The sequence below is a fragment of the Suillus subaureus genome (assembly GCF_016647635.1).
Source record: "Suillus subaureus strain MN1 chromosome Unknown BJ212scaffold_44, whole genome shotgun sequence".
Taxonomy (NCBI): domain Eukaryota; kingdom Fungi; phylum Basidiomycota; class Agaricomycetes; order Boletales; family Suillaceae; genus Suillus; species Suillus subaureus.
The window spans coordinates 138,877-160,199 of record NW_024538600.1 but is presented as its reverse complement, the minus strand read 5'-3'; the positions used below and the strand labels follow the sequence as shown (position 1 = coordinate 160,199).

General features: G+C 47.7%; 7 protein-coding genes across 7 annotated transcripts; 4 read left to right on the top strand and 3 right to left on the bottom strand.

Annotated features, from left to right (window-relative positions):
- Nucleotides 1-15: 15 nt before the first annotated feature.
- Nucleotides 16-3,879, bottom strand: BJ212DRAFT_1387507 (uncharacterized protein). The gene is given in 15 exon segments (XM_041336878.1): nt 16-399; nt 431-433; nt 453-899; nt 952-1,019; nt 1,078-1,475; nt 1,529-1,590; nt 1,641-1,797; nt 1,855-2,042; nt 2,092-2,226; nt 2,274-2,676; nt 2,726-2,752; nt 2,807-3,333; nt 3,386-3,528; nt 3,584-3,698; nt 3,754-3,879. The coding sequence occupies 15 exon segments, from the start codon at nt 3,857-3,859 to the stop codon at nt 68-70; spliced, it is 3,111 nt and encodes a 1,036-aa protein (XP_041187960.1). The 5' UTR covers nt 3,860-3,879; the 3' UTR covers nt 16-67.
- Nucleotides 3,880-4,909: 1,030 nt separating this feature from the next.
- On the top strand, nt 4,910-6,909 carry BJ212DRAFT_1387493 (histidine phosphatase superfamily). The gene is made up of 7 exons (XM_041336877.1): nt 4,910-5,366; nt 5,426-5,434; nt 5,490-5,659; nt 5,717-5,841; nt 5,893-5,960; nt 6,024-6,304; nt 6,358-6,909. The coding sequence occupies exons 1-7, from the start codon at nt 5,037-5,039 to the stop codon at nt 6,851-6,853; spliced, it is 1,479 nt and encodes a 492-aa protein (XP_041187959.1). The 5' UTR covers nt 4,910-5,036; the 3' UTR covers nt 6,854-6,909.
- Nucleotides 6,910-6,969: 60 nt separating this feature from the next.
- BJ212DRAFT_1485699 (uncharacterized protein) lies at nt 6,970-8,155 on the top strand (the record flags this gene model as incomplete). The annotated part of the gene is made up of 2 exons (XM_041341019.1): nt 6,970-7,643; nt 7,696-8,155. 2 exons carry the CDS (start codon nt 6,970-6,972, stop codon nt 8,153-8,155), a joined length of 1,134 nt encoding a protein of 377 aa, XP_041187958.1.
- Nucleotides 8,156-11,058: 2,903 nt separating this feature from the next.
- On the bottom strand, nt 11,059-12,634 carry BJ212DRAFT_1590463 (uncharacterized protein; the record flags this gene model as incomplete). Its single annotated transcript, XM_041342488.1, has 8 exons — nt 11,059-11,295; nt 11,543-11,598; nt 11,844-11,861; nt 12,013-12,047; nt 12,121-12,213; nt 12,256-12,287; nt 12,395-12,445; nt 12,580-12,634. 8 exons carry the CDS (start codon nt 12,632-12,634, stop codon nt 11,129-11,131), a joined length of 507 nt encoding a protein of 168 aa, XP_041187957.1. The 3' UTR covers nt 11,059-11,128.
- A 2,666-nt stretch (nt 12,635-15,300) lies between these two features.
- Nucleotides 15,301-16,214, top strand: BJ212DRAFT_1282232 (kinase-like domain-containing protein; the record flags this gene model as incomplete). Its single annotated transcript, XM_041331675.1, has 4 exons — nt 15,301-15,481; nt 15,620-15,657; nt 15,709-15,933; nt 15,987-16,214. Coding segments are annotated over 4 exons (672 nt in total), but the record flags the coding sequence as incomplete, so codon positions are not given.
- Nucleotides 16,215-16,639: 425 nt separating this feature from the next.
- BJ212DRAFT_756826 (uncharacterized protein) lies at nt 16,640-17,359 on the bottom strand. The gene is made up of 2 exons (XM_041343991.1): nt 16,730-17,359; nt 16,640-16,660 (listed from the first exon to the last, which is right to left on the bottom strand). The coding sequence occupies exon 1, from the start codon at nt 17,082-17,084 to the stop codon at nt 16,740-16,742; it is 345 nt and encodes a 114-aa protein (XP_041187955.1). The 5' UTR covers nt 17,085-17,359; the 3' UTR covers nt 16,640-16,660; nt 16,730-16,739.
- On the top strand, nt 17,253-19,960 carry BJ212DRAFT_756760 (uncharacterized protein). Its single transcript, XM_041343990.1, has 7 exons — nt 17,253-18,413; nt 18,471-18,512; nt 18,567-18,764; nt 18,819-18,881; nt 18,930-19,058; nt 19,113-19,375; nt 19,428-19,960. Exons 1-7 carry the CDS (start codon nt 17,421-17,423, stop codon nt 19,519-19,521), a joined length of 1,782 nt encoding a protein of 593 aa, XP_041187954.1. The 5' UTR covers nt 17,253-17,420; the 3' UTR covers nt 19,522-19,960.
- The last annotated feature ends 1,363 nt before the right edge of the window (nt 19,961-21,323 follow it).

The following is a 21,323-nucleotide window of genomic DNA, read 5'->3' as shown; positions in this document are numbered from 1 at the left end:
TGTATTATTGAATATCTCGCTGAGACACTGCAAGAATCAATGACGTTTCTACCAATTTATGAGCTAATCAAACAGCGACCGATTCAGAGGGAAGCTGTGCTTTCCCCGTTAATGCAGCTAGACTACGCACGAGCTGATCAATCTGCGTGACAAGTGCACTAAGGCGGAGATCCTGTTCCACGAAGCGAGATTCCACCATTGCAGTCAGCTTGTCGACTCGTAAGGAAAGTGACGCGGTCTCGTCCACATTATCCAAAGGTTCGTCCGATGTTCCGATGTCCATATCTCGAACCCGGTCTTTAATCTTGACCAGCCAGTGTTTGTAAGGGTGGTGCTTTGTGACCACGTTGAACACGTCGCGAAATGCACAATCACCGCATAGGGTAATTGCGAAATGGATTTCTGTAATAATCGTTAAGCTTTGTGCCCCGTTAGACGTACGGAAATCTAACCTGCGCAGGTGAGGCATACATAAAAAATGCCCTTCATCTTGACGCCGCATTCAGCACAAGCATAGGCATCCTCATTCACGACTGAGGTTCCAGCTATCTCCCCAAGTGTTACTTCCGGGTTCCCATTTAACTTCTCATCACCTTCCTGTAAATCGACAAAGGCGGAAGAATCATCTGCTCGAGTGGCATCTGCCGGATGCGGAAGTTCAGGTCCATCTGGCTGCGTTTTGGATTCGTCTTCTCGCGCAGACGATGGTGCGTCTGGCGGTGCTGCGGCAGGCAAGAGAGTGGAGAAGAATTCCCTGGCATACTGCCGAATCCGGTTGCAGCGATCGCGAGGTAGCGACATGCGGAAAACAAGCATGTTATGCGTTGACTTGTGCCCGGATGGGAATTTGTGATCTGAGACCGGCTGAGATTCACAATCTACACACACATCATAGTCGTCTGTAAGAAGATTAGCCATCTTGCACGGAAGGGTTATCTCCGTCGCACTCACTGGACTCGCAGTCTATACAACGGTGAAGGACATCACTGACAAGGTAATGACATGCATCACACTGACATCTGAACATCCAAAAAGCAGATGTTTAAAGAATGATAAATAAATAGAAGATGGACTCACTCGAACAATCGTCCGCGCATCTGCAGTTCAGCTAATAAATTCCAATGCTCGATATCTGTGGGTGGTAGCTCTTTGGACAGAGTATTAAACCTTTCTTTGTCGGTCGACGATAGGTAAGGCGGGATATCGTGAGGGTAGAAGTTCCACGTATTGTGCAGGTCATTCATGCATCGCAAACGGATATATTCTTCCATGGGGTCTTCAGGCTGCTGACCGGGATTAAATGCGATGAACTTCACGGGTCTTCCAACCGCTCCATTGTCCTCTGTCAGACTGAAAGGACCAAGCTTCAATGCTGTTGAATCGATCTCCAGCTCAGTGTCATCAAGCCCAAAATTGTGACTTTCCCAGTATTCGGCGTCGTCTGTGGTTAATTCTGGACTGTACCAAAAGTTGTACTATTACGAGGTATTAGACCGGGAATCGATATAAAGTTGCAGTCTCCACGTACTAAGCCATGCGCATACCACGCGAATCTCGCTTTTGGATAGTTACCCTGCTGACGAAATGACTCTGCAATGGTGGAAGGAGATAGCTTATCATGACAAAGCTTAGGAACTCACCTGCCAGTTGGTCCACGCGCAGAGACACCCCTTCCAAGATATTTCCCAACGTTTGAGTCGCAGACTCAAGTTCTCTCTCGACAAGAGTCACTGTGCTGGCAAGTTTCATGATCTGTAAATGCCTCTTGATTACAAGGTACAGTAAAGGCAGCAAGAACTGAACAAGCAGAGACTCATGTGAGCATTCAGCGCAAGCGCCGAGTCAACAACCCACATTTTCGATGCGACCAGATCCGAACAGTTTAATAGAATCTCTGGAGTCGATTTCGTACTTGACGGTTTTAAGCTTATCCGCCAATGTCTCCTCCTGAGCCTTGCGACGCTGAGCAGTCAGTTGCGCAAGATCCAAGTCCCAACACTCTGATCCAAGTTCTGCAAGAGAACGGACAAGCCTTTTGATACCTGTTTGCTGTGTAAATGCCTTCATCAAAAGGTGGGCAGAGCGACACACCATCGATGACATATGAGTTCAAGTATGTGGCGATACACCTCCTATTTTCTGGAAGTACATCTTCTTGCGCATACACCATGCTGTTCAAGACTTGTTCAATTCGTGCATGATAGTATTGGCTATCCACTCTCCAGCCTTCACCGACATAAGCGCTGGTTCGACTCGACGATAACAATCCTTACCTGCAGCCCAGTATGCAAGTGCTTTCGGCAGAGTCCAACTCAATGGGATTGCAGACGTAAAAGTATTCACCTCCCTCACACTGACCAAGCCATTCGCATCGCCATCGAAGCCTTCGGATAAACTTGGAACGTAGAAAACGGACAAATATTTCAAGCACCATTTATCTGCAGGGTCGACAGTAGGAAGTTTGTAGTATGCTGCTGGAAGCTCATGGTCTTCTCCTTCTGAATCGGACATGACAGAGACAGTGGGAGTTGGAGATAGGACTCGCGGTACCAAAGATGAAGCATCTGACACTGCTTCTGAGAACGGAGCATCATGACGGAGGCGGGAGAAACGATTCAGGTAATAATCATGCAGTTCTGCAATGAAGTATGGCGTCTTGACACTTGTTGTCCATTTCTTGGTGATGATAAGTATGCGCTTCGGTCACACCTACACAATGACATACCATCTCTTTCCAGATATATCGGAGGTGCTGGTGAAATTAACCAAGTTAGTGATACGGAAGGTCGAGTTTCATAATCCTTACCGGATCCTTGACCTGTCGAAATCTGCTGTTGAAGGCCCACATGATGCGCGTTTCAGAATCCTTGATGGCATCTTTGATGTCGGATGTCTGTGTATCAAGCTTGAACATGAATAGTGCACGATTCTCGTCAAGTAAGTTGCGTAACGGAGCACGCAGTTCGTAAAGCAGCGATGCATCAAGGCGGTTGGTCTTCGAAGTAGGCTTGTTGACATCTTTGGTAGGAGCATCAGAATGCGCTTTATTCTGTGGACGCCCTTCCCGTTGCTCAGCGATTTTCAGGAGTTCCATTAGTTTGTCTTCGCTTTCCAAACATTTCTCTCTTCCACCGCGCATCTGCACTTCTTTCTCGAATTTTTCTTCGCGATCGCTTTGTGTCTGGATAAGCTTGTCTAGCTTCTCCATGACAATATCAACTCTCAATGTCGTCCTGATATTTAAGGCGAGTTGGAGGTCCCGCGTACGCTGGCAAAAGCTGCTGCAAACTTTCAGGAACTCGCTCGCCCAATGAGAGGACCTGAAGAATTTCACTGCGAATGTGGTTCTCTATATGAAACACTCAAGAATATGAGGGAAACTAACCCATGAATTTTGACTTGTAGTATTTGTCAATGGCATTTCCACAATCCTCGATATCTTGCTTGATGCCGTCCAGGACACGATCCAATCGTCCCCGGATGTTGCCGTGAGGTCCCACAATGGCAGGATCTCTAGTGTCCTGAAGTCTACCGTCGAATAGAATCAGTAAAAGTCGTTCAAAACTGGCGTCGGATGACAAACTGGAGAAGCATGGTCATCATGTCAGATGCTTGAGCTAACATCAATCCAACTCTACGATCGTTTTCCCTTCTTGTTAGCTCAAGATTCACGACAGCCTTGAAAGCGAGTATAGCCACTGCATTTTATCTAAGTATTAGCTGGGGCGGAAACATCGACAGGCAGTAACACACCACCAACAAACGGGTGAACCTGTTGCAGAACATCCAGGGCCTCCATCACCTTCTTTGCCTCTCCCAGAAAGTCGCCCATATTCTTCTTTGAGAGATCCACGACCATTGCATCAGATGCTGTCTCGACAGGCTGTGGCATTCTGGGTATAGAGATCGCCTGCTGATCCAAATTTTTGAGCGGTCTGGACGATACGGTCCTCTAGAGGATGTCATAGTAATCTGAATACCACCCTTACTGACCGAGATGGATTGTCAATGACGAACCTGCCTGATCCCACTTGTCGAGCTTTCTAGTGAAGTTCGAGTTTAAATCTGATGTGGCATTGTCAAATACCTTCTGCGTTCGTTCAATTGTAATGTTGGATATGAATTGTTCTGTATGATTCATGGAGACTGCAGCAGGACACTGCCAGGACAAGTATTCGTGAAGAATTTATGCAAGGGAAGAGTACGGTGGTAATAGTTATGTAGAACCAGCTAATCGACAAAAGAGCTTACTTAGCAGTCAATTTATCCAGGGCTTGAGACCTTGTCAGTAGCAAGCTGGACCACCTAAGCCCTACAATTAAAGGTACCTGTGGGCCGGGTGTGTGCCTGTGGTTAGAGGGCCACCCATCAAGCTTGATCCCATAAACAAGTACAATTGACTTGTCGTAGTTACGACAGTTCATAGTGATGTCAATTTTTCTGGTTGCACGTCCTGCGATATTGTAAGCACCTAGTATTCTAGTATCCAAAAAACGCACAGAGTCCGCTCAGAATCAGAGTAGCAACCTGTCTCTGCAGGCTAGACAGATCTTCTCGCGCGAAAATACCTACTCGCACACATTATTGGATGACTTCCCATAGGCAAAAATAACACCCAGTGAATATCGGACATTGCGGGAGCGTGTGAGAGCGCGATAGTGTGAAAGTGAGGGATTTGGTTGACGCTAGGGCTTCTATGTAGACGCTAGGGCCAAAGTCTGGAGCCAGTCTGGGGTTTCGCGTGAAAAAATGACGGTCCAATGGGTGGCGGGTTTGCAGTCCAAAGAGATAGCGAAAAAATGTATTGGTTGGTTGAGTATCTTCCACAGGTAGAGCTCCCTAGAAGTGTCTGTTGTAGTCAGAATGAGCAAGAGTGGCTACCAGATTAGGTACGATGAGCGCCGTGGCTAGCACAGGTTCAAGTGCAACGTGCGTGTCACTGCCAACTACTGCCGCAGCACCGCGTGTCAGTAGTTTGTACATACTTGATCGACCGCGTCCCGGAGCCTCAGGAAGGCTTTTTTCGACGGGCTATCATGGTCAAAACCGCTGGATACCCGCTCGTCCTTCCGTTCTCTAGTATTTCCGGGAAGCCCGGGCCTGCTGCCTATGATGACTCTGGTCTAAAATATTATCGCATACCCTCTAGTTCTTTTCCAATCAGGAATGTACTTTCAATCTTGCTGGCACTCTTGGTAGTGCTGCTATTTGGACATCATTTCCAACTTTTTCCGCGACTTGCATCGGAAAGTAACAGTTGTACTGGTATTCTTTCCAGTGATTCACAACGATTTTGGGGGCCGTACTCTCCATACTATTCTGTTGAAGAGTACCAACCGCCTCCCAACGGGTGTAGCATAACACAGGCAAGTACACTTGCCACAGATCTAGTCTTTAATACTCACTAGTACTCGTATCGCTTCAGGTCAACATTGTAAGTAGACCCTGGCCGCCAGTGACCACGAGTTCTTCGCTTGAAACATCAACAGCTTCAGCGCCATGGAGCACGTTATCCGACCAGCGGCGCCTCTAAAGAAATTCAAGCAAGTTTGCAGAAATTGTTGAACGCTTCGAAGTATACCGACATGAAGCTGGAATTTCTTCGTTCATACCAATGGCACCTTGGTGAAGCTGATCTTGTGCCCTTTGGCGCCACACAGTAGGACTACCATTGCGAACTTCCTAGCCAATGTCGATGCTTAAGGATCGCATTTAGGTCGTTTCAATCTGGTGCCGAAATATACCATCGGTACGGGCATCTTGTCGACGACCACATGTTACCCTTTGTCAGAGCGTCTGGAGGAAATCGCGTAGTGAAATCTGCTGTTAATTGGACTGCAGGTAAGCGCACAGTTGAAGTATGAAACTTTTTCTGGACGATTGCAATTCCAGGCTTTGCCGATGCAAGTGGACAGCTCTATCATCCATCAGTCTCAGTCATAATACCAGAAACTGAGACGGTAGGATGGATACTACTGATCAAACTTCATTCACGGATTGCTCATCTACGATCCTTCTTCTAGTCGAACAATACCTTGGAGGACGACATGTGCCCCAACTCCCGAGCATCACAAGATGAAGCGAACATATGGCGAGATATGTTCTCAGCTTCAATTGTACACCGCCTTAATACAGCTGCTGTTGGAGCTGAGATTCTGAGCGAGGACATCCCCGAGCTAATGTCGTTATGTGCATTCGAGACTGTATTTGAGGAGAAAGAAAGCCAATTTTGTGATCTCTTCTCTCCAAAGGAATTCCAAGCCTATGAATATTATCAAGACCTGCTGAAATATTACAAGACAGGGTGAGTAACTCATCAACAAATCACTTTGATACTCACACTACAACTGTGACAAGGTACGGAAATCCTCTGGGTCGTGTCCAAGGTGTCGGCTACGTGAACGAGCTTCTTGCGCGTCTCAGGGGGAGACCTGTCGAAGATCGCACGCAAACCAACTCGACTCTTGACTCATCACCGATCACGTTCCCGCTTAACAGAACGGTCTACGCTGACTTCTCCCACGACAACCAGATGGTTGCCATCTACGGTGCACTTGGACTGTTCCCCCAGATGCGCCCTCCTAACCCCACAAGGGCTGACCCGCGATGGACATGGGTAGTTTCTCGTCTTGTGCCTTTCTCTGGGCGGATGATCACGGAAAAGGTGCAGTGTTTCGAGGCGGGGATACCAGGAGATTATATTCGGATTCTCATCAATGATGCCATCCAACCCTTGGCGTTTTGTGGTGCAGGTGATGGATTGTGTAGGCTGGAAGCATTCGTGGAGAGCCAAATCTACGCTAGACGCAACGGTGCTGGCGATTTTGAGAAATGTTTCCAGAATAGACTATGACCCCCCTGTGGGGGGTTGATGTAATAATATCGGTATCACGGCTGACGTAACCGCGTGCGCGTGCCTTGAATCGAGACAACCATCATTGTATCAACTCCGATTCTGTATCTTTCATTATGCCTCAGCTTTACAGGCGAGAATCACGGATTAGTGACATAGAATCTTCAGAACACTTGGAACCAACAGATGTGGACGATTCCATCGTCCTCTCGGATCTTGTTCGCAGTGGCGAAGCATCCAGATTGCGGAGAAGAGGCGCAATGCGACTTGATCATAATCTCGTCAACACCCAGCGTGCAGAAGCTGGACGTGTAACTCCGCCAGTGGTGAGGGTGGAAAGGTCACCCTCATGGATTGAATCCCCTAGCGATGACGAAGAGTCAAGTCAGAATTATTGGGAACAAAGCTACGATGCGCCGCTGTCGCCGCAGACGGATTCGATAGCTGCAGTGGGGCCAGACCCATACTGCCACATATTATTTTGTGGTGGGAACGACGAGCACCCGTGTCTAAACAGGCCCTCGACCTGTGCTCTGTCGCCACTTCCGTCATATCCGCCGCCACCGCCCTCAAGCGGCTATCAGTCACCCAGATGGCAAACCAATGGATGTGGAGCCGTCATTCATATGCGAGCTTCACGCCGGGGTAACTCTGGTGTGTGGATAGCTAGGAATGATGCATCATCTGCTGTCGTTCCGTTGGACACATCATACTTTGAGCGTGCTGCAGTTATACGAATGGTCCGCAGCGCATGTGGATGTCTTCGCGAAGGAGTAGGATGTGCTATTTGGTGGGCCCCACGATCTACAGATGACTTACAACAAATCTGACTGCATTCCAAGCGGAAATCCCTTAGGATCTAGGTATAAACCATGCCAGGCTGCAGCGGAGGGTCTCTTTGCTTCACGACATCACCCATCGGGCCCTCTGACTCCTGAAGGTCCTAGGTATTGGCATGCGCAGTTGTCAAATCTGCAGCATGCACAATCCTACGTGTATACCTTTTTTGCCGAGAATGTGACATCTACACCGACACACATGACAGCTCAGGACGACTGTTCGTCTCCCGCACTACAACAAGATTTCCTGTCGCCTATCGATAATCCATATTCCTACACATTTTTTGATCGCATTGTCACCGCTTCGCCTTCGCCCATGTCAAATCGTGGGCGTGATAGCCCTGACTCGGATGTTTCATCGCGCGCTGAGCCACGGTTTGATCCAGATGGTGTGTTCATAGTTGCTGATCCAGGATCACCAGACAAGATAGGCACCGGGTTGACTCTCGTCCCTGAGCGGTAATACCTTTCATGATGAACTCTCTGTTCAGTATTGATATTATTTGGCGGCATTGGACGCTCCTGCACAATTCCTGCAGCTCATTTTCGCATTTTAAATGTATCTTATTGGATCTGCTATCATCACCCAAAATCTATCCACACTGTAGGGTTATTATCATCATATCATGCACACTTCATTCTCTCTCCCATCGTGTTTTAGCATCTTGTACAATTCAAACACATCTACGTACCACCTAGTAGAGGCTGATTACAGTGAAATTGAAGGTTAGTACAGGTTTGCTTAAGCATTGCCAAAAGCGGAGGAGGCGATTCTGGGGCGGGACGCGAATGGAAAATCCTGGGGACCGGAGCGGTCGATGTGGCCTCGTTGAGCTGCCCGAAGCTTTTTGAGCTGTGCCAACGTGCTGCAGGGGGCTTCGGACGACCAGAGCGGGATTGCCAATTCCTCGAACCTCGTTCCTACGATTTTTTCACAAAAACGATGTCGACGCTCGAAAATCGCCACTACGACACGGCGAACTCACCCAAGGTGCGATATCAGATACGAATGGATACATGTGGTAGTCCAGCGCATCCCTTCCCCGACATTAATGCCGCATGCAACTCTTCCGAGTCGCAAGTTAGTACCATGAATTGGGGTCCTGTATTTCCCCTTCATGGACAAACTAAAACACGTACCTGTCACCCATGGCGGAGACCATCGAATGCCGCGGCTATGGGCACTACCAATCAGGCACTCTGATGTGAGTTTCTCCCTTTAGACTGGATTCCTTCCACAGATATAAAGCTTGACCACAACTCGGAGCACACGAAGTCAGTCATGCGGTCTGCGCGCTTCTGAATCGCCATACGCAAGGAAGAAACATGCTGGCTTGTGTAATCCATTTATCCCCCGTCTGTCACTGTTTCACTGGGACTTCGGACACTTTCATCCGTCGTAGGAATGTCCAAAGCCACAACGGGCATATAATGTTTTCCTGCACAATTTTATTCCAAGTCGGTGACCAGCACTGACCAAAATCCCGCAGGTGAGTGACAGCCTTAACTTCCGTGAAGGACGTTACACCTGCGAGAGGATTCATGAGACTGCTTAGTCGCCGTGCTTGACAAGACGGTACAGCGCTTACCTTGACCTTCGCTTGCATGGTCCCTTGACGTGATCTGACATGTTCCACCACACACATCGTGCTGAGAGCGTGCGCCAGACCGTCACAGCGGGTTGTTCGGTGGTCGTTCGGCTTTGAATGAGTAGTTCATCTACTGCCTCGCTGTGCCATGTTGCACGATTCGGCTATTGTTCTTGAACTGAGACACTCCACGAACAACAGTACTGGACATGAACACTCGTCATATACACGACAAGCAGGTTGTGAATGTGCAATCTAAATTTGAGTCTCATATGCTGCAGGGTTCAAGCTGGTATTCGTGAATTCATGTCGTTAAATACCATACATACCGCACGCAATTCCAAGAACAAGATCTAAGAGTCATTCGAAAGTTCGCGGAACAGGCTGCAGAGAAGAACAGAGTTAGATAACCGTTTGTAACTGACAAAGATCCTGCTCCACTAACATGGCCCATGGAGACATGCGCATGCATGTTATGTCTATGCAAATACAATAGAGCAAACGCTGTGATCATCCAGTGGGTTGAACTCTGGACTTCCGATTGGAGAATATTACCCTATGGGTTGGCCCAGTCAGACATCCAACAAAGAAAAGGTGACGGGCGTTTAACGCTGGCTGAAGTGGCTAGCTGTGTTGCGAGGTCCTTCACTGAAGCTACTAACCTCTCGGTAACACCAAATTTTCATCTGGGCTTCCAGCGCGGATGAACTAATGTTTGGCTTTGATATAGGGCCCATCTTCGAATACTAGCTGCCAACATCAGTTATATAGCACACTGGCGCTAGGAGACCTGACCTTTGCACCACCTTTGAACACATCCAAAGAACGCCTTTCCCGTATTTAGCTACAAAACGGCGGTTTCGCTTACGGAGACGCAGCCCATGACTTCGACATCGACAAAGGCGGCTGCCACGAAATTGATTCTGATGCCGGGCCATTCCATACATATCCTACTATCCAGAGTCAGAATCCGGACGGTCAGTGATTGATCAGTTGGTCTTGGAATAAGACCGATCGGCAATGGGATCTGAAGGCGGGTAAGGAGATCGAGGAAGCGCGGGATGTTTGCAACAGGTATATAGGCGGCTCTATCAAGGAATATTAATGGTCGATGGGTCGTCAGTGCTAGTGGGCGTCCGGACTCCGGAGCTGAAAGCCTGTGACATTGAGACGGGGATTGTGAGAATATTTGAAGACCACTCAGAGTTTCGGTCCTCGGATCGCATGCATTGATATATCTGCAGATAGCACGCTGCTTGCAATTGGCGGGGCAAAATATTTTATAACGCGGATGTGGAGTTTGGACGCTAGAAAGCTCGTTGCTGGTCCGTTCAAGATTCTTATTTTTGTGAGCACGGTTCGATCATCAACAGACTCAAAGAGACTTGCGGTGAAAGCGGGGGCATGCCTCGAGGTCTGAGACCCCATGTCCAATCACACGGGCGTGAACCTGAGGATAGGAAAATATCCAGGCGAATTCCTAGGCACAGCACCAGTATTCTGGAAAAATCAAAACCAAAACATCGTAGCCGTATTCACCTTCACAAGTAAAGAATACGCCGAGGTCATTTTTCTCATGAACACCACCGCACCAGGACGACCCTGTACCTTCAACATCCCTCCTATGTACAGCAATCCTACAGCATCTCATATGCAAGAAGGCCTATGAAGGGGCCGTTATAATCGTGGGTATACAGCATGGTGTGTCTGTATTCAAATTTTCAAGGAGGGTGGCGTGGCAGGCGCATGGAATTGAGCTCTGGATCGTGTGGTTGAAGCTGAAGCCGTACACCAAACAACTGCAAATACAGATCGTGATCGATTGATTGATGATACATTCAACCCCGTTATCCACCATGGTCATTAATTTCTCTGTGCGCACTAGCTGCCAGTGACTGATTCCAGGACTGACTCGAGATGAACACCCGTTGGTGTTTCGCGTCATCGATGTACTGGATCTCGAATCTTCTCCAACTTTCTTCCTCTTCGTCTTTTTCCAGATGAGCTTCAACATCTGTTATTGTTATTGTGCAGTTTCAGTTCTCAGTTCACTGTACAGTCGATATCTTGCCCACTCATGGAAAGCGTCCTTATTTGTGATTCTTCTCCCCCTCAAGAGCTACTTCTCTGCCCGCCGACACTGTTTTTCCAACAAGTACACACCCAGTGTTTGAAAGGTGCTTCTCAGTGATCGTGCACCCCATCAACATTCTAATCTGTTTTAACAAGTATGTACCGTATCTTATTCTATGTCGACTCACTAGGTTGTATCCAGGAAGTTATGCACCTCTCGAGCTGTCGTTCTGGCGCTGATGAGCTGAGGGCCAATATGCAGGAAAAGCAAACCAACTCGTCAGCGCCAGCGATACATGCGGACGCGCAGTCCCCCATCTTTACCTCATTAACAGATCTGCCAAAACCTTCTCCTTCCCGGGTTCCCCTTCTCTCCTTGCGTGCTAAAGTGCCTCTCATAACATTGAGTGGTTTTTAACTTGCGATTCCGCCTTTCGATGTTGATACGTATGCAGTTCACATGAAATGCATCTGAGTGGTCTTCCATACCTGTCATTCTGCCGCTGGCTGATTGAATTAATATGTTGTTAGTCGTAAACACAACATATATAATCCAACTTGCCAGCGTAAGCAAAGCATATGCTGCAAGATATAGACAGGTTCGAAAATAATCGTTGCTTGAGTCCAGGAACTATTGTTGTCGACCACGATGACTCACATGTCTTTGTTCAGTATTACTGCGCTCGTCCTTCTCTGTAGAGCGATTTAGCATTACAGGAAAAGTGAAGGTAATCGATATTGAACGACGAGGAGCTCAATTATAGACGATGAGGTATTTGAACCTCATGCAGATTTCCAGCGCAAATGATCCGAATCGGCTCCAGCAGGCAAAAGCACTCGAGTCAGGCGAGTCAAGTATCTACAAAAAATCACTATCATTATCAATGTGTAGGTTACTCACAGGTTGTGACACGCTGCCGATTGGGGATCGAACTAGAAAATCCTCTATCGTCATGTCGCTCCCAACATATTAAGGCCAACCATTAACATAAGGATCACACATGAGCATACCACCGATGGCAGATTCAACTCGTGCTCACATGAAATGTATCCAGATGGTAGCGCACACTTCAGGGTGTCGTCCTGGCGCGCTGGGGAGTTGGAGTAGGATTTCGGCATCACTCAGAAAACCCGATCCAACTCGTATGCCGCACCATTTATGACACGACACGCTCTCACGTAGTCAACCACCAACGACAAACTAATGGCTATCCTCGATGCTGACCCGGCTTATCCCTGTTCTCTTTCACACTTCCTCGCCTTGGATACACCCATTCCATGGGTGTCTAACTTGCTGTCCCATTCTCGACTGCCACTGTATGCTTTGTGTCTTGTAAGGGTGATGACGGGTGTCGAACTCAGGTACTTGCGTGCAGTGAGCTTTGTTATGATATTTTCCGTTAACAGGGTTTAGGTATTGCATTTATACTCTCTCAAATTTCCGGTGTTCGACACACAAATGTATGGTGATGTCAACCTTGAATTCTGTGAATGGATACTTGATCTTAACGTCAGACACCTTCAAATATTGAAGCTTTTTTGGATTCAAAGGGTGACTGGGGCATGACAAAAGAAGCTGCCAAAACATCGGCAATTCTGCAAAGTTGCGTGGGTTGGTAGGGGAGTGAGAAAGCCATGAATGACTGGGCGCATACTCGGAACAATTCGATACAGTAGGATGAGGAAAGATGGTATTACTGAGTCCAAAGAAAAACCGACAAACGAGTAACGATAAAGTTGGGTGGAAAAAGGAAAACAGATTTGACGCTCTAATAACACCGATAGTAGTCATAGCTGTGAGCCAAGAAGCGAGGAGAAGCAAATGTGATGAATGGAAGGATGAATTAATTCAGGGCGGTTGTACAGCACAGATGGGCCGTGCAGAAGGGCCGTGTCAGGGTATATATGCAAGGCAGCGTCCAAGGCCAATAGTTACACTCACATTCAAGAACCACATTCAAGGATTCACCGCTCCTCGACGTCTTCACTGTTAACTTCGGTAACACCAAATTCTCATCTGGACTTTCAGCATGGATGAACTGACAGAGTCAGCTTTACCAGGAGGCCTATCTTCAAATCACTATCAGTGTCGATCGTATAATACATCGGCACCAGCAGACCTCACCTTCGCAGCATTGAACACATCCAAAGAATACTTGCTCGTACTTGATTACTTCACGGTTTCACCTGTGGAGACGTAGCCATGGATTCTACATCGACGAAGGCAGCTGCCACAAAACGAATTCTGATGCCATCAATAACTTTGAAGGGTCACGGAGATGAGATTCAAACCATATCTTACTTTCCGGACGGCCAGCGAATGATCAGCGGATCTTGGGACAAAACCAATCGACAATGGGATCTGAATGCAGGCAAGGAGATCGAGGAAGCGCGGAACGTCTGTGAGAAGGATGTAGTATCGGCAGTGGCGGTATCAAGGGATGGTCGATGGGTTGTCACTGGTGGTGAAGATTGGTATGGTGGGAAGTTGCAAACCTGCGATGTTGGGACAGGGATTATGAAAAGATTTGAAGGCCACTCACGGAGGATCATCTGCATCGATATATCCGTGGACAGCAAGCTACTTGCGAGTGGGTCAGAAGGCAGTACATCGCGGGTATGGAACCTGGGCACTGGCAAAGTCGTCGCTGGTCCATTCAAGAGTATTCATTGCCCGGGCGTAGTTCGATTCTCAACAGATTCAAAAAAACTCGCAGTCAAGTCATTTATGGGGAAGTCACTTGAGGTCTAGGATGTCCAAACACAGAAATTGGACGTGAGCATAGGCAGATTTGGTGGAGGAGAACTCACATACGCGCCAATGTTCTGGACAAACAACAACAAAAGCATCATAGCCGCATTTAACTTCACAGATAGCTATAACGCCAAGACGATCTACGAGTTCAACGCATCAACGCTGAAGACTGTTGGAACTCCCTTCATAGGGCACACCAAACTTATAACCGGTCTGGCACTTTCATTTGATGGAGCTCTCCTGGTCAGTGCTGCTGAAGATGTCATCAAGCTCTGGAATTGCGAGTCCCGTCAGCTCCTCGCTTCTTTCAATGCTCATATCTATACTCTTATCCTCTCACCCGACTCGCGCCAACTAGCTTACATGACATCCGCCAACAAGGGTCACAAGATTTACATATGTGATATTCCATCCGACGTCCTCGCGAAGGTTGGCGTGCACACTCTCCGCAAACATTTGCTATTTGTGTGCTAACATTTTCTTACAGGCCAGTGCACGCAACAAGTCAGCCCGCATCAATCTATCACCTCCCCCCATCAGTTCTGCCCATGGTCACGCAAGGTCCGAATCTTGGACTGACACACATGCAACCTTCCGTATACAGCCTATTGATGGGCGATCGCTTACTGACATGTGGCAGTGGCCTGCTGACACGCAGTCGTCGCCTGATAAGATGTGGGGTGGAGGACCCACGGCAGATCTCCAAAGTGCAACCATATCGCCTGTCATAGTCCTTCCCCCTCCACCGCAGATACACACTTTTACAGTAGGTTCACGACCACTCCAGGCACGCCCCAACTCCCACGAGCTCCTTCCCTCCTATTCCAATGCGCATGCAGTCTTCTCCGCTCGTAATGTTGGACCTGACAATCTTCTCCCTGAAGCAACGCTCCAAGACCTCTCAGATTATATCATCAGGGATGGAGAGTACCCTGTTGCTCGTGGCGGGTTCGGGGAGATCTGGAAATGCACATATAACAAAGATCGTAGTTCAGTCAAAGTTCGTTTGCCTTTTTTTGTCTGCCCATCTGTCTAAAAATTAATAATCATGCAGGTCGCAGTGAAAGCATTGCAGGTGTACATTGATGATCAACTGGGGGCAGCGAAGACGAAAAAAACAAAGGCAAGTATCTGATAGAACAACTAAGTCTGTTACTTACACCATGGGGCGCCGCTTCATAGAGGATAAAGCGTGAACTCAGGATATGTGCCAACCTCAACCATCCAAACATTCTCCCCGTTTTTGGTTATACATATGGCTTTGGCCCATTTCTAGCAATAGTCAGTCCTTGGGCGGAGAATGGTAACTTCACGGTCTATTTAGAACGCGAGGGTGCAGCTCTTACTCTCGTTAGACGATTCCAGCTGGCAAGTCCCCTCTTCGTGTATTTTGGGTAGACCACAAAACTGATGGAAAACTTAGCTAAGGGATATCATAGCTGGTCTACGATATCAGATGTGATAGACTTCGCTGTTGCCGGATCAAGTCGTGATTAACTATTCCTCATAGTTCACGCCAACAGTGTCATTCATGGTGACTTCAATGGGGTGAGTTTGATCCTCTCGATGTGCCCAATTTCATTGAGACATGAGCTCCAGCCTAACGTGCTGATCCATGGTGATGGCACTGCATGTGTTGCTGACTTCGGCCTCTCCTTGATGTATTCAAAGTTTGTAAGCGCCTCTCAGGCTTCCTGGACATCCACGCTCAAAGGCAACATGCGATGGATGGCTCCTGAGCTTCTTGGAGAGCGGGAGGATGGGTCTCAAGCTCGGCCAAGCGCGCAGAGCGACATGTATTCATTTGGCGGTATCATGCTGCAGGTACGTCCGGGTTAATTTTGACCTCTCGTTGATATCACGAGCTTCACTCGTAGGTCCTCACCAACAAAGTACCCTATTATCACTTCACGAATGATGCCGCCATCATACTTTGCATAGCCAAGTCGCAAACGCCTTCCCGATATCGTTATCCTGAGCTCCCTGAACAATACTGGCAATTTATCGAGCAATGCTGGTCTACTCATCCTTGGAACCGTCCCTCGACGGAGGGAGCTGACACTGCGATCAGCAATGAATTTGACTCGTTGTCCAGACCTAGTTGATTCTTGCACTGTCTCGCATTCAGGAATCTTTTTACAGTACAGCCAGACAGATAAACCTAGGCACACCTGTATAGTAAACGTAGGCTCACCCCAAGATTTCTCTTGTAATATTGGAGCACACTTATGTCGCAAATGAGACACGTCAATTGGAGTCATTGGAGTCGACGAAACAATTATCCTGTTCGCAAATTCTGCGACAACCAAATTCAGCATGCAGGCGAGCACTGGTCTGACTGAGTCTCCCATTGTCGGTCCTTCAAGATAGAATAAAGATGGCTGGTTCACGTTCTCCCGGTACCAGTGCTGATGTCGAAACCCCCTCGTATGGTTCTATACCTATTTCAATTTCCATCACCATTCTGTTCCGCCCCCGTCATACGTCAGGTTTTGCACCACTGGCGTTCGAGAATGGGTTTCAGGTGTTGCACGGCGTCACCAGGCTTGGCCTTTCGAATTATGGGACAGGCACTTCAGTTTTTCAATCTCAAAGTTGGAGGGACATTTAAAGCTCGAACCATCATAAACTCACAGGTGATCGAAGCTCAATCGAGGCAAAAATGGTCGATGACGAAAGGTTGTGTGCTTCGGAAAAGTGAGTGAAGCCTTGGACGAGTATGTACTTGAGAAATTAGAATAGTTGAGACCATGGATGAAGAGAGGTGGTCTCCGTGTTGTCCCGTACAATGTTAATAGCAACTGTTCACGTATCTGGAGCAAAAGTGACCAACGAAGAAAGTTGAATGCTAAAAGCTGATGCCATAGCATATCAAAACTTTCAGGCCATGCTGATACGCCAATAACAAGCACACAGCAACACTGGTGGGTGGGAAATAGAAACAAGATTGGCGCCCTAGCACTGGAAATTTTCATGGCTGCGACAGCCTGTGAGCCTGTCAGTCAAAAGCAAGGAGAAGTAGAATCGAGTGATAGCACATTCTGCACGACAACTGTATCCACTGGCTTTGTGGAATTTTCCCCTCTAGATCATTGATAGCCTCTTGGTAATATCAATTCTCATTGGAACTTCCAATGCGGATGAACTGACGATCAGGTCTACTATATGCAAGGTGCTCGCTAAGGATCTTAAAACCACCGTCAACGTCGAGTCTACAGCACACAAGAGAGCTCACATTCGCACCGTCACACATCCAAAAAATACTTGCTCATACTCGATTACTTTACAATTTCACTGGCGGAGGCATAGCCATGGCTTCTGGTACATCGAGGAAGGCAGCTGCCACGAAACGGATTCTGACACCATCAATGACTTTGGAGGGTCACGAAAAACTAATTCAATCCATATCCTACTTTCCAGATGGCCAGCGAATGATCAGCGGATCTCACGACAAGACGACTCGGCAATGGGATATGAAGGCGGGCAAGGAGATCGAGGAAGCGCGGAATGTTTGTAAGGTTGAGGTATGGGCAGTGGCGGTGTCAAGGGATGGTCGATGGGTTGTTACTGGTGGCAGAGATTCCTCTGGCGATCATGCAGAACTGAAAGCCTGTAAGGTTGAAACGGGGATCGTGAGAACATTCAAAGGGTCATGGAAGATCACCTGCATTGATATCTCTGTAGACAACACGCTCCTGGCGAGCGGGGCAGATGATTATACAGCACGGATATGGAACTTGGGTACCGGCAAACTCGTGGCTGGTCCATTCAAGGGCATTGAATGGCCGGGCGCAGTTCGATTCTCAACGGACTCGAAGAAGCTCGCAGTCAAGTCGTGGTTAGGGACGTGCCTTGAGGTCTGGGATGTCCAATCACAGACATTGGATGTGAGGAGAGGGGTTCCTGGTACTGGACCACTTGCAAATACGCCGCTTTTCTGGACAAAGAACAACAAAAACATTATAGCCCCATTCAGCTTCCCCGTGCATCCTGATAAAATCAGCACGATCTACGAGTTTGACGCATCGACGCTGGAGACTGTTGGAACTCCCTTCGAAGGGCATACCCAGAATATCACTGGTCTAGCACTTTCGTCTGATGGAGCTCTTCTGGCCAGTGCTTCAAGAGACTACTCTATCAAACTCTGGGCTATGGAGTCACGCCAACTCCTCGCTTCCTTCGACGTCCAGAACCCCATTACTCTTGTCCTCTCACCCGATTCGTGCAAACTAGTTTACACGACACAGATGAAAGATAATTACAAGATCTACATATGCAATACTCCGCCCGCCGTCCTTGCTCAGGTCAGCGTATGCACCCCCGCAAACATTTACTGCTCGTGTGCTAACATTCTCTTACAGACAAGTGCACGCAAAAAATCAGTCCGCAGGGATCTACTCAATGTGCGTGTTTCATCTTTTGTTTATTACACCACTCATTGATCACTGTCATTGCAGTCCAGTGCAACTCGTCCTCCTACTGGGCGCCGCAGACCAGCAATATCTGCCATACCTATGCCATTGAGACCCCCACCTACGATAAACCCGAAGGAACGCGTTTTCCCGAGCCTCAGCAAACTTCTTCACTTCGCTCCTCGCACAAACGCACTACACTCTGTTCAAAACGATCAACATCCGAGTCGTGATCCCTTAGATGTCTGTTTTTTTCTTCTTGTTTCTTTCGCATTTGATTTGACACTCGTCCCACAGGTCCCTGCTACTTTACCCCTACAATCCCCTCTCTCTGGGCAGGCCGCAACTCAGATTGACCGTGTCAGTCTTGATTTTATTCTCACAGTGCACGACTGAGTATGTATCCAGTTTGAAATAAGTTCTCTGCCTCCCCCCTCAAACGGAGTCACACAATTCATACGACAACACCTTTCTTTCCTCGTGCCAAAACATAATCACGCACCAGTCGTCGAAGTCGCACCTGGGCGAAAGTTCACTGTAACTAACATTTTCTTACCTCTCTGTGCCCGTTTGCTGATTTGTGCCCTACAGCGGCTGGCTGCTGCCAAACTACCGGAATACAAAAAAGTAGATGATACCCGATATCCATCTGGCCAGCAAGCTGCCGTGCCACAGCAAAATGACTCATCCGACGTCGATTCACTCCCAGACGTGCATTGGTGCACAGCATTCCTGTGCTACTATTCCTGTTTATCTCATGGCGGACTGAGGATGCCTCCTCGATGGCGCTTGGAACGCGTTGACATAGCTCGCCAAAATGGTGCAACGAATAGCAGCCATAGTGGTGCTCCCGGGTACACTAAACCTATTTGTTCATGAAATCCATTCACTGATGTAGTCTTTTAGGGTCCAGCACGAGGAAATTGAATTGAAATCGATGACTCATCAGTCACAGCCAGAGGCAGGACCATCTCACCTTGCTGTAGCCACGAATATCTAGGGGCGCAGTCTTCATAAATGTTTCATTTGTTGAGCAGTTCATATGTTAGGTCTTGCATAATTTCGTGAACCAGCCGCCTTGTTTGAACCAACTTCATGCCCTTTCTTTCGTACGACTATGGCTTTTGAGTCAACACTGTTTTCGTAGCTGGTTAACTTGGAGTCAATCTGTTGTTCGTCATACACACCATCTTGCCAGCGTTAGCGAGGCACGTGATGCAAGATATCGACAGGCTCTTAAACAATCCTTGTTCGAGTCCAGGAACTCTTGCTGTCATCTGCAATGACCTGTATGTCTCACTGCGTTTGCCTACATCTTACTCGCCTTTTTCTGTAGAGTGATTTAGCATTATAGGAAATGTAAAGGTAATCAATATTGAACGTTGAGGAGCTTAATAATAGATGGTGTGTTTAAAACTTCTAGCGTGAATGAATAGATGATCTGAATCGGCTTCAGCACTCTTGGGTGAGTCAAGTATCGACAAAAAATCACTACCATTACCAATGTGAGGGCTACTCACAAGTTGTAACGCGCTGCTGATTGGGGATCGAACTTTATCGGATCGCTTCCAACAAATCAAGCCCAACAATTAACACAAGGATCACACAGGTGAGCCCATCATTGACTGCATATTACATTGTAAAGTCACTGCTTACATAAATGTATACAGCGCACGCTTCAGGCTGTCATTCTGGCACGCTGGTGAGCTAGAGTGGGATTTTGGCATCCGATCCAATTGCCAACATCAGCGACGTATATACTGCACCATTTATGACACAGACACGCTCTCACATAGTCAACCGCCAATGACAAACTCCAGGACGCCAGTGGCTGTCCTCGATGTTGAACCGGCACTGTATGCTTTGTGATTTGTAAGGTGATGATGGCCGTCAGCCTTGAGTGCTTGCAGGTGGTGAGTGTTGTTATGATATAAGCCGTTAACAGGGTCTAGATATTGCATTTCTATCCTCAAGTTTCCGGTGTTCGATACACAGATGTATGGTGATGTCGATCTTGAATTCCATGAGTGGGCCCTTGATCTCAGTGTCAAAGACGCCTTCAAATGTCGAAACTTTTGCGAGGTTAAAGATGGCTAGGGCGCGACAAAAGAAGCTGCCAAAACATCCGCACACCTGCAAGGTCATGTGGGTTGGTAGGGAAGTGAGAAAGCTTTTGGATGTGCATGTACTCAGAACAGTTTGATGCAGTAGGATGAGGAAACTGTGTCCAAAGTGAAATTGACATACGAGCAACAACAACGTTGGGTAGAAAAAGAAAAACAGATTTGACACTTCAGTAATCATAGTGGGCCATAGCTGTGTGCCGAAAAGTGAGAAGAAGCAAATGTGATGATTGGAAGGATTCAGGGCGCAGTACACAGCACAGATAGGCCATGCAGAAGGAGCATGTTAGGGTATATATGTGCAGGATGGCGCCCAACACCCAGAATTCACCCAACCCCAATGTCTTCACTGCTAAGTTCTCAGTAACACCAAATTCTCATCTAGACTTCCATTCAGTTTTAGCAGGAGGCCCATCTTCAAATCACTATCAGCGTTAGTCGCATAATACATTGACACCAAGAGACCTCACCTTCGGATCGTTGAACAAAGTCAAAGAATACCTTTCCCATATTTGACTACTTCATAGTTTCACTCACGGAGATGTAGACATGCCTTCTACATTGATGAAGGGAGTTCCCACAAAATGGATTCTGACTCCATCAATGACTTTGAAGGGTCACCAAAAATGGATTCAATCCATGTCCTAATATCCAGATGGCCAGCGAATGATCAGTGGAT

Coding starts and splice junctions, on each gene's coding strand:
- BJ212DRAFT_1387507 (XM_041336878.1), bottom strand. CDS start 3,859: ATGGTCGTGGATCTCTCAAAGAAGAATATGGGCGACTTTCTGGGAGAG. Junction 2,043..2,091: donor GAACTCATATGTCATCGATG/GTGTGTCGCTCT, acceptor CACAGCAAACAG/GTATCAAAAGGCTTGTCCGT. Junction 900..951: donor TTGTATAGACTGCGAGTCCA/GTGAGTGCGACG, acceptor ATCTTCTTACAG/ACGACTATGATGTGTGTGTA.
- BJ212DRAFT_1387493 (XM_041336877.1), top strand. CDS start 5,037: ATGGTCAAAACCGCTGGATACCCGCTCGTCCTTCCGTTCTCTAGTATT. Junction 5,660..5,716: donor GTGCCCTTTGGCGCCACACA/GTAGGACTACCA, acceptor GATCGCATTTAG/GTCGTTTCAATCTGGTGCCG. Junction 6,305..6,357: donor CTGAAATATTACAAGACAGG/GTGAGTAACTCA, acceptor AACTGTGACAAG/GTACGGAAATCCTCTGGGTC.
- BJ212DRAFT_756826 (XM_041343991.1), bottom strand. CDS start 17,084: ATGAAAATTTCCAGTGCTAGGGCGCCAATCTTGTTTCTATTTCCCACC.
- BJ212DRAFT_756760 (XM_041343990.1), top strand. CDS start 17,421: ATGGCTTCTGGTACATCGAGGAAGGCAGCTGCCACGAAACGGATTCTG. Junction 18,414..18,470: donor CGCCCGCCGTCCTTGCTCAG/GTCAGCGTATGC, acceptor ATTCTCTTACAG/ACAAGTGCACGCAAAAAATC. Junction 18,882..18,929: donor CCGCAACTCAGATTGACCGT/GTCAGTCTTGAT, acceptor GTATGTATCCAG/TTTGAAATAAGTTCTCTGCC.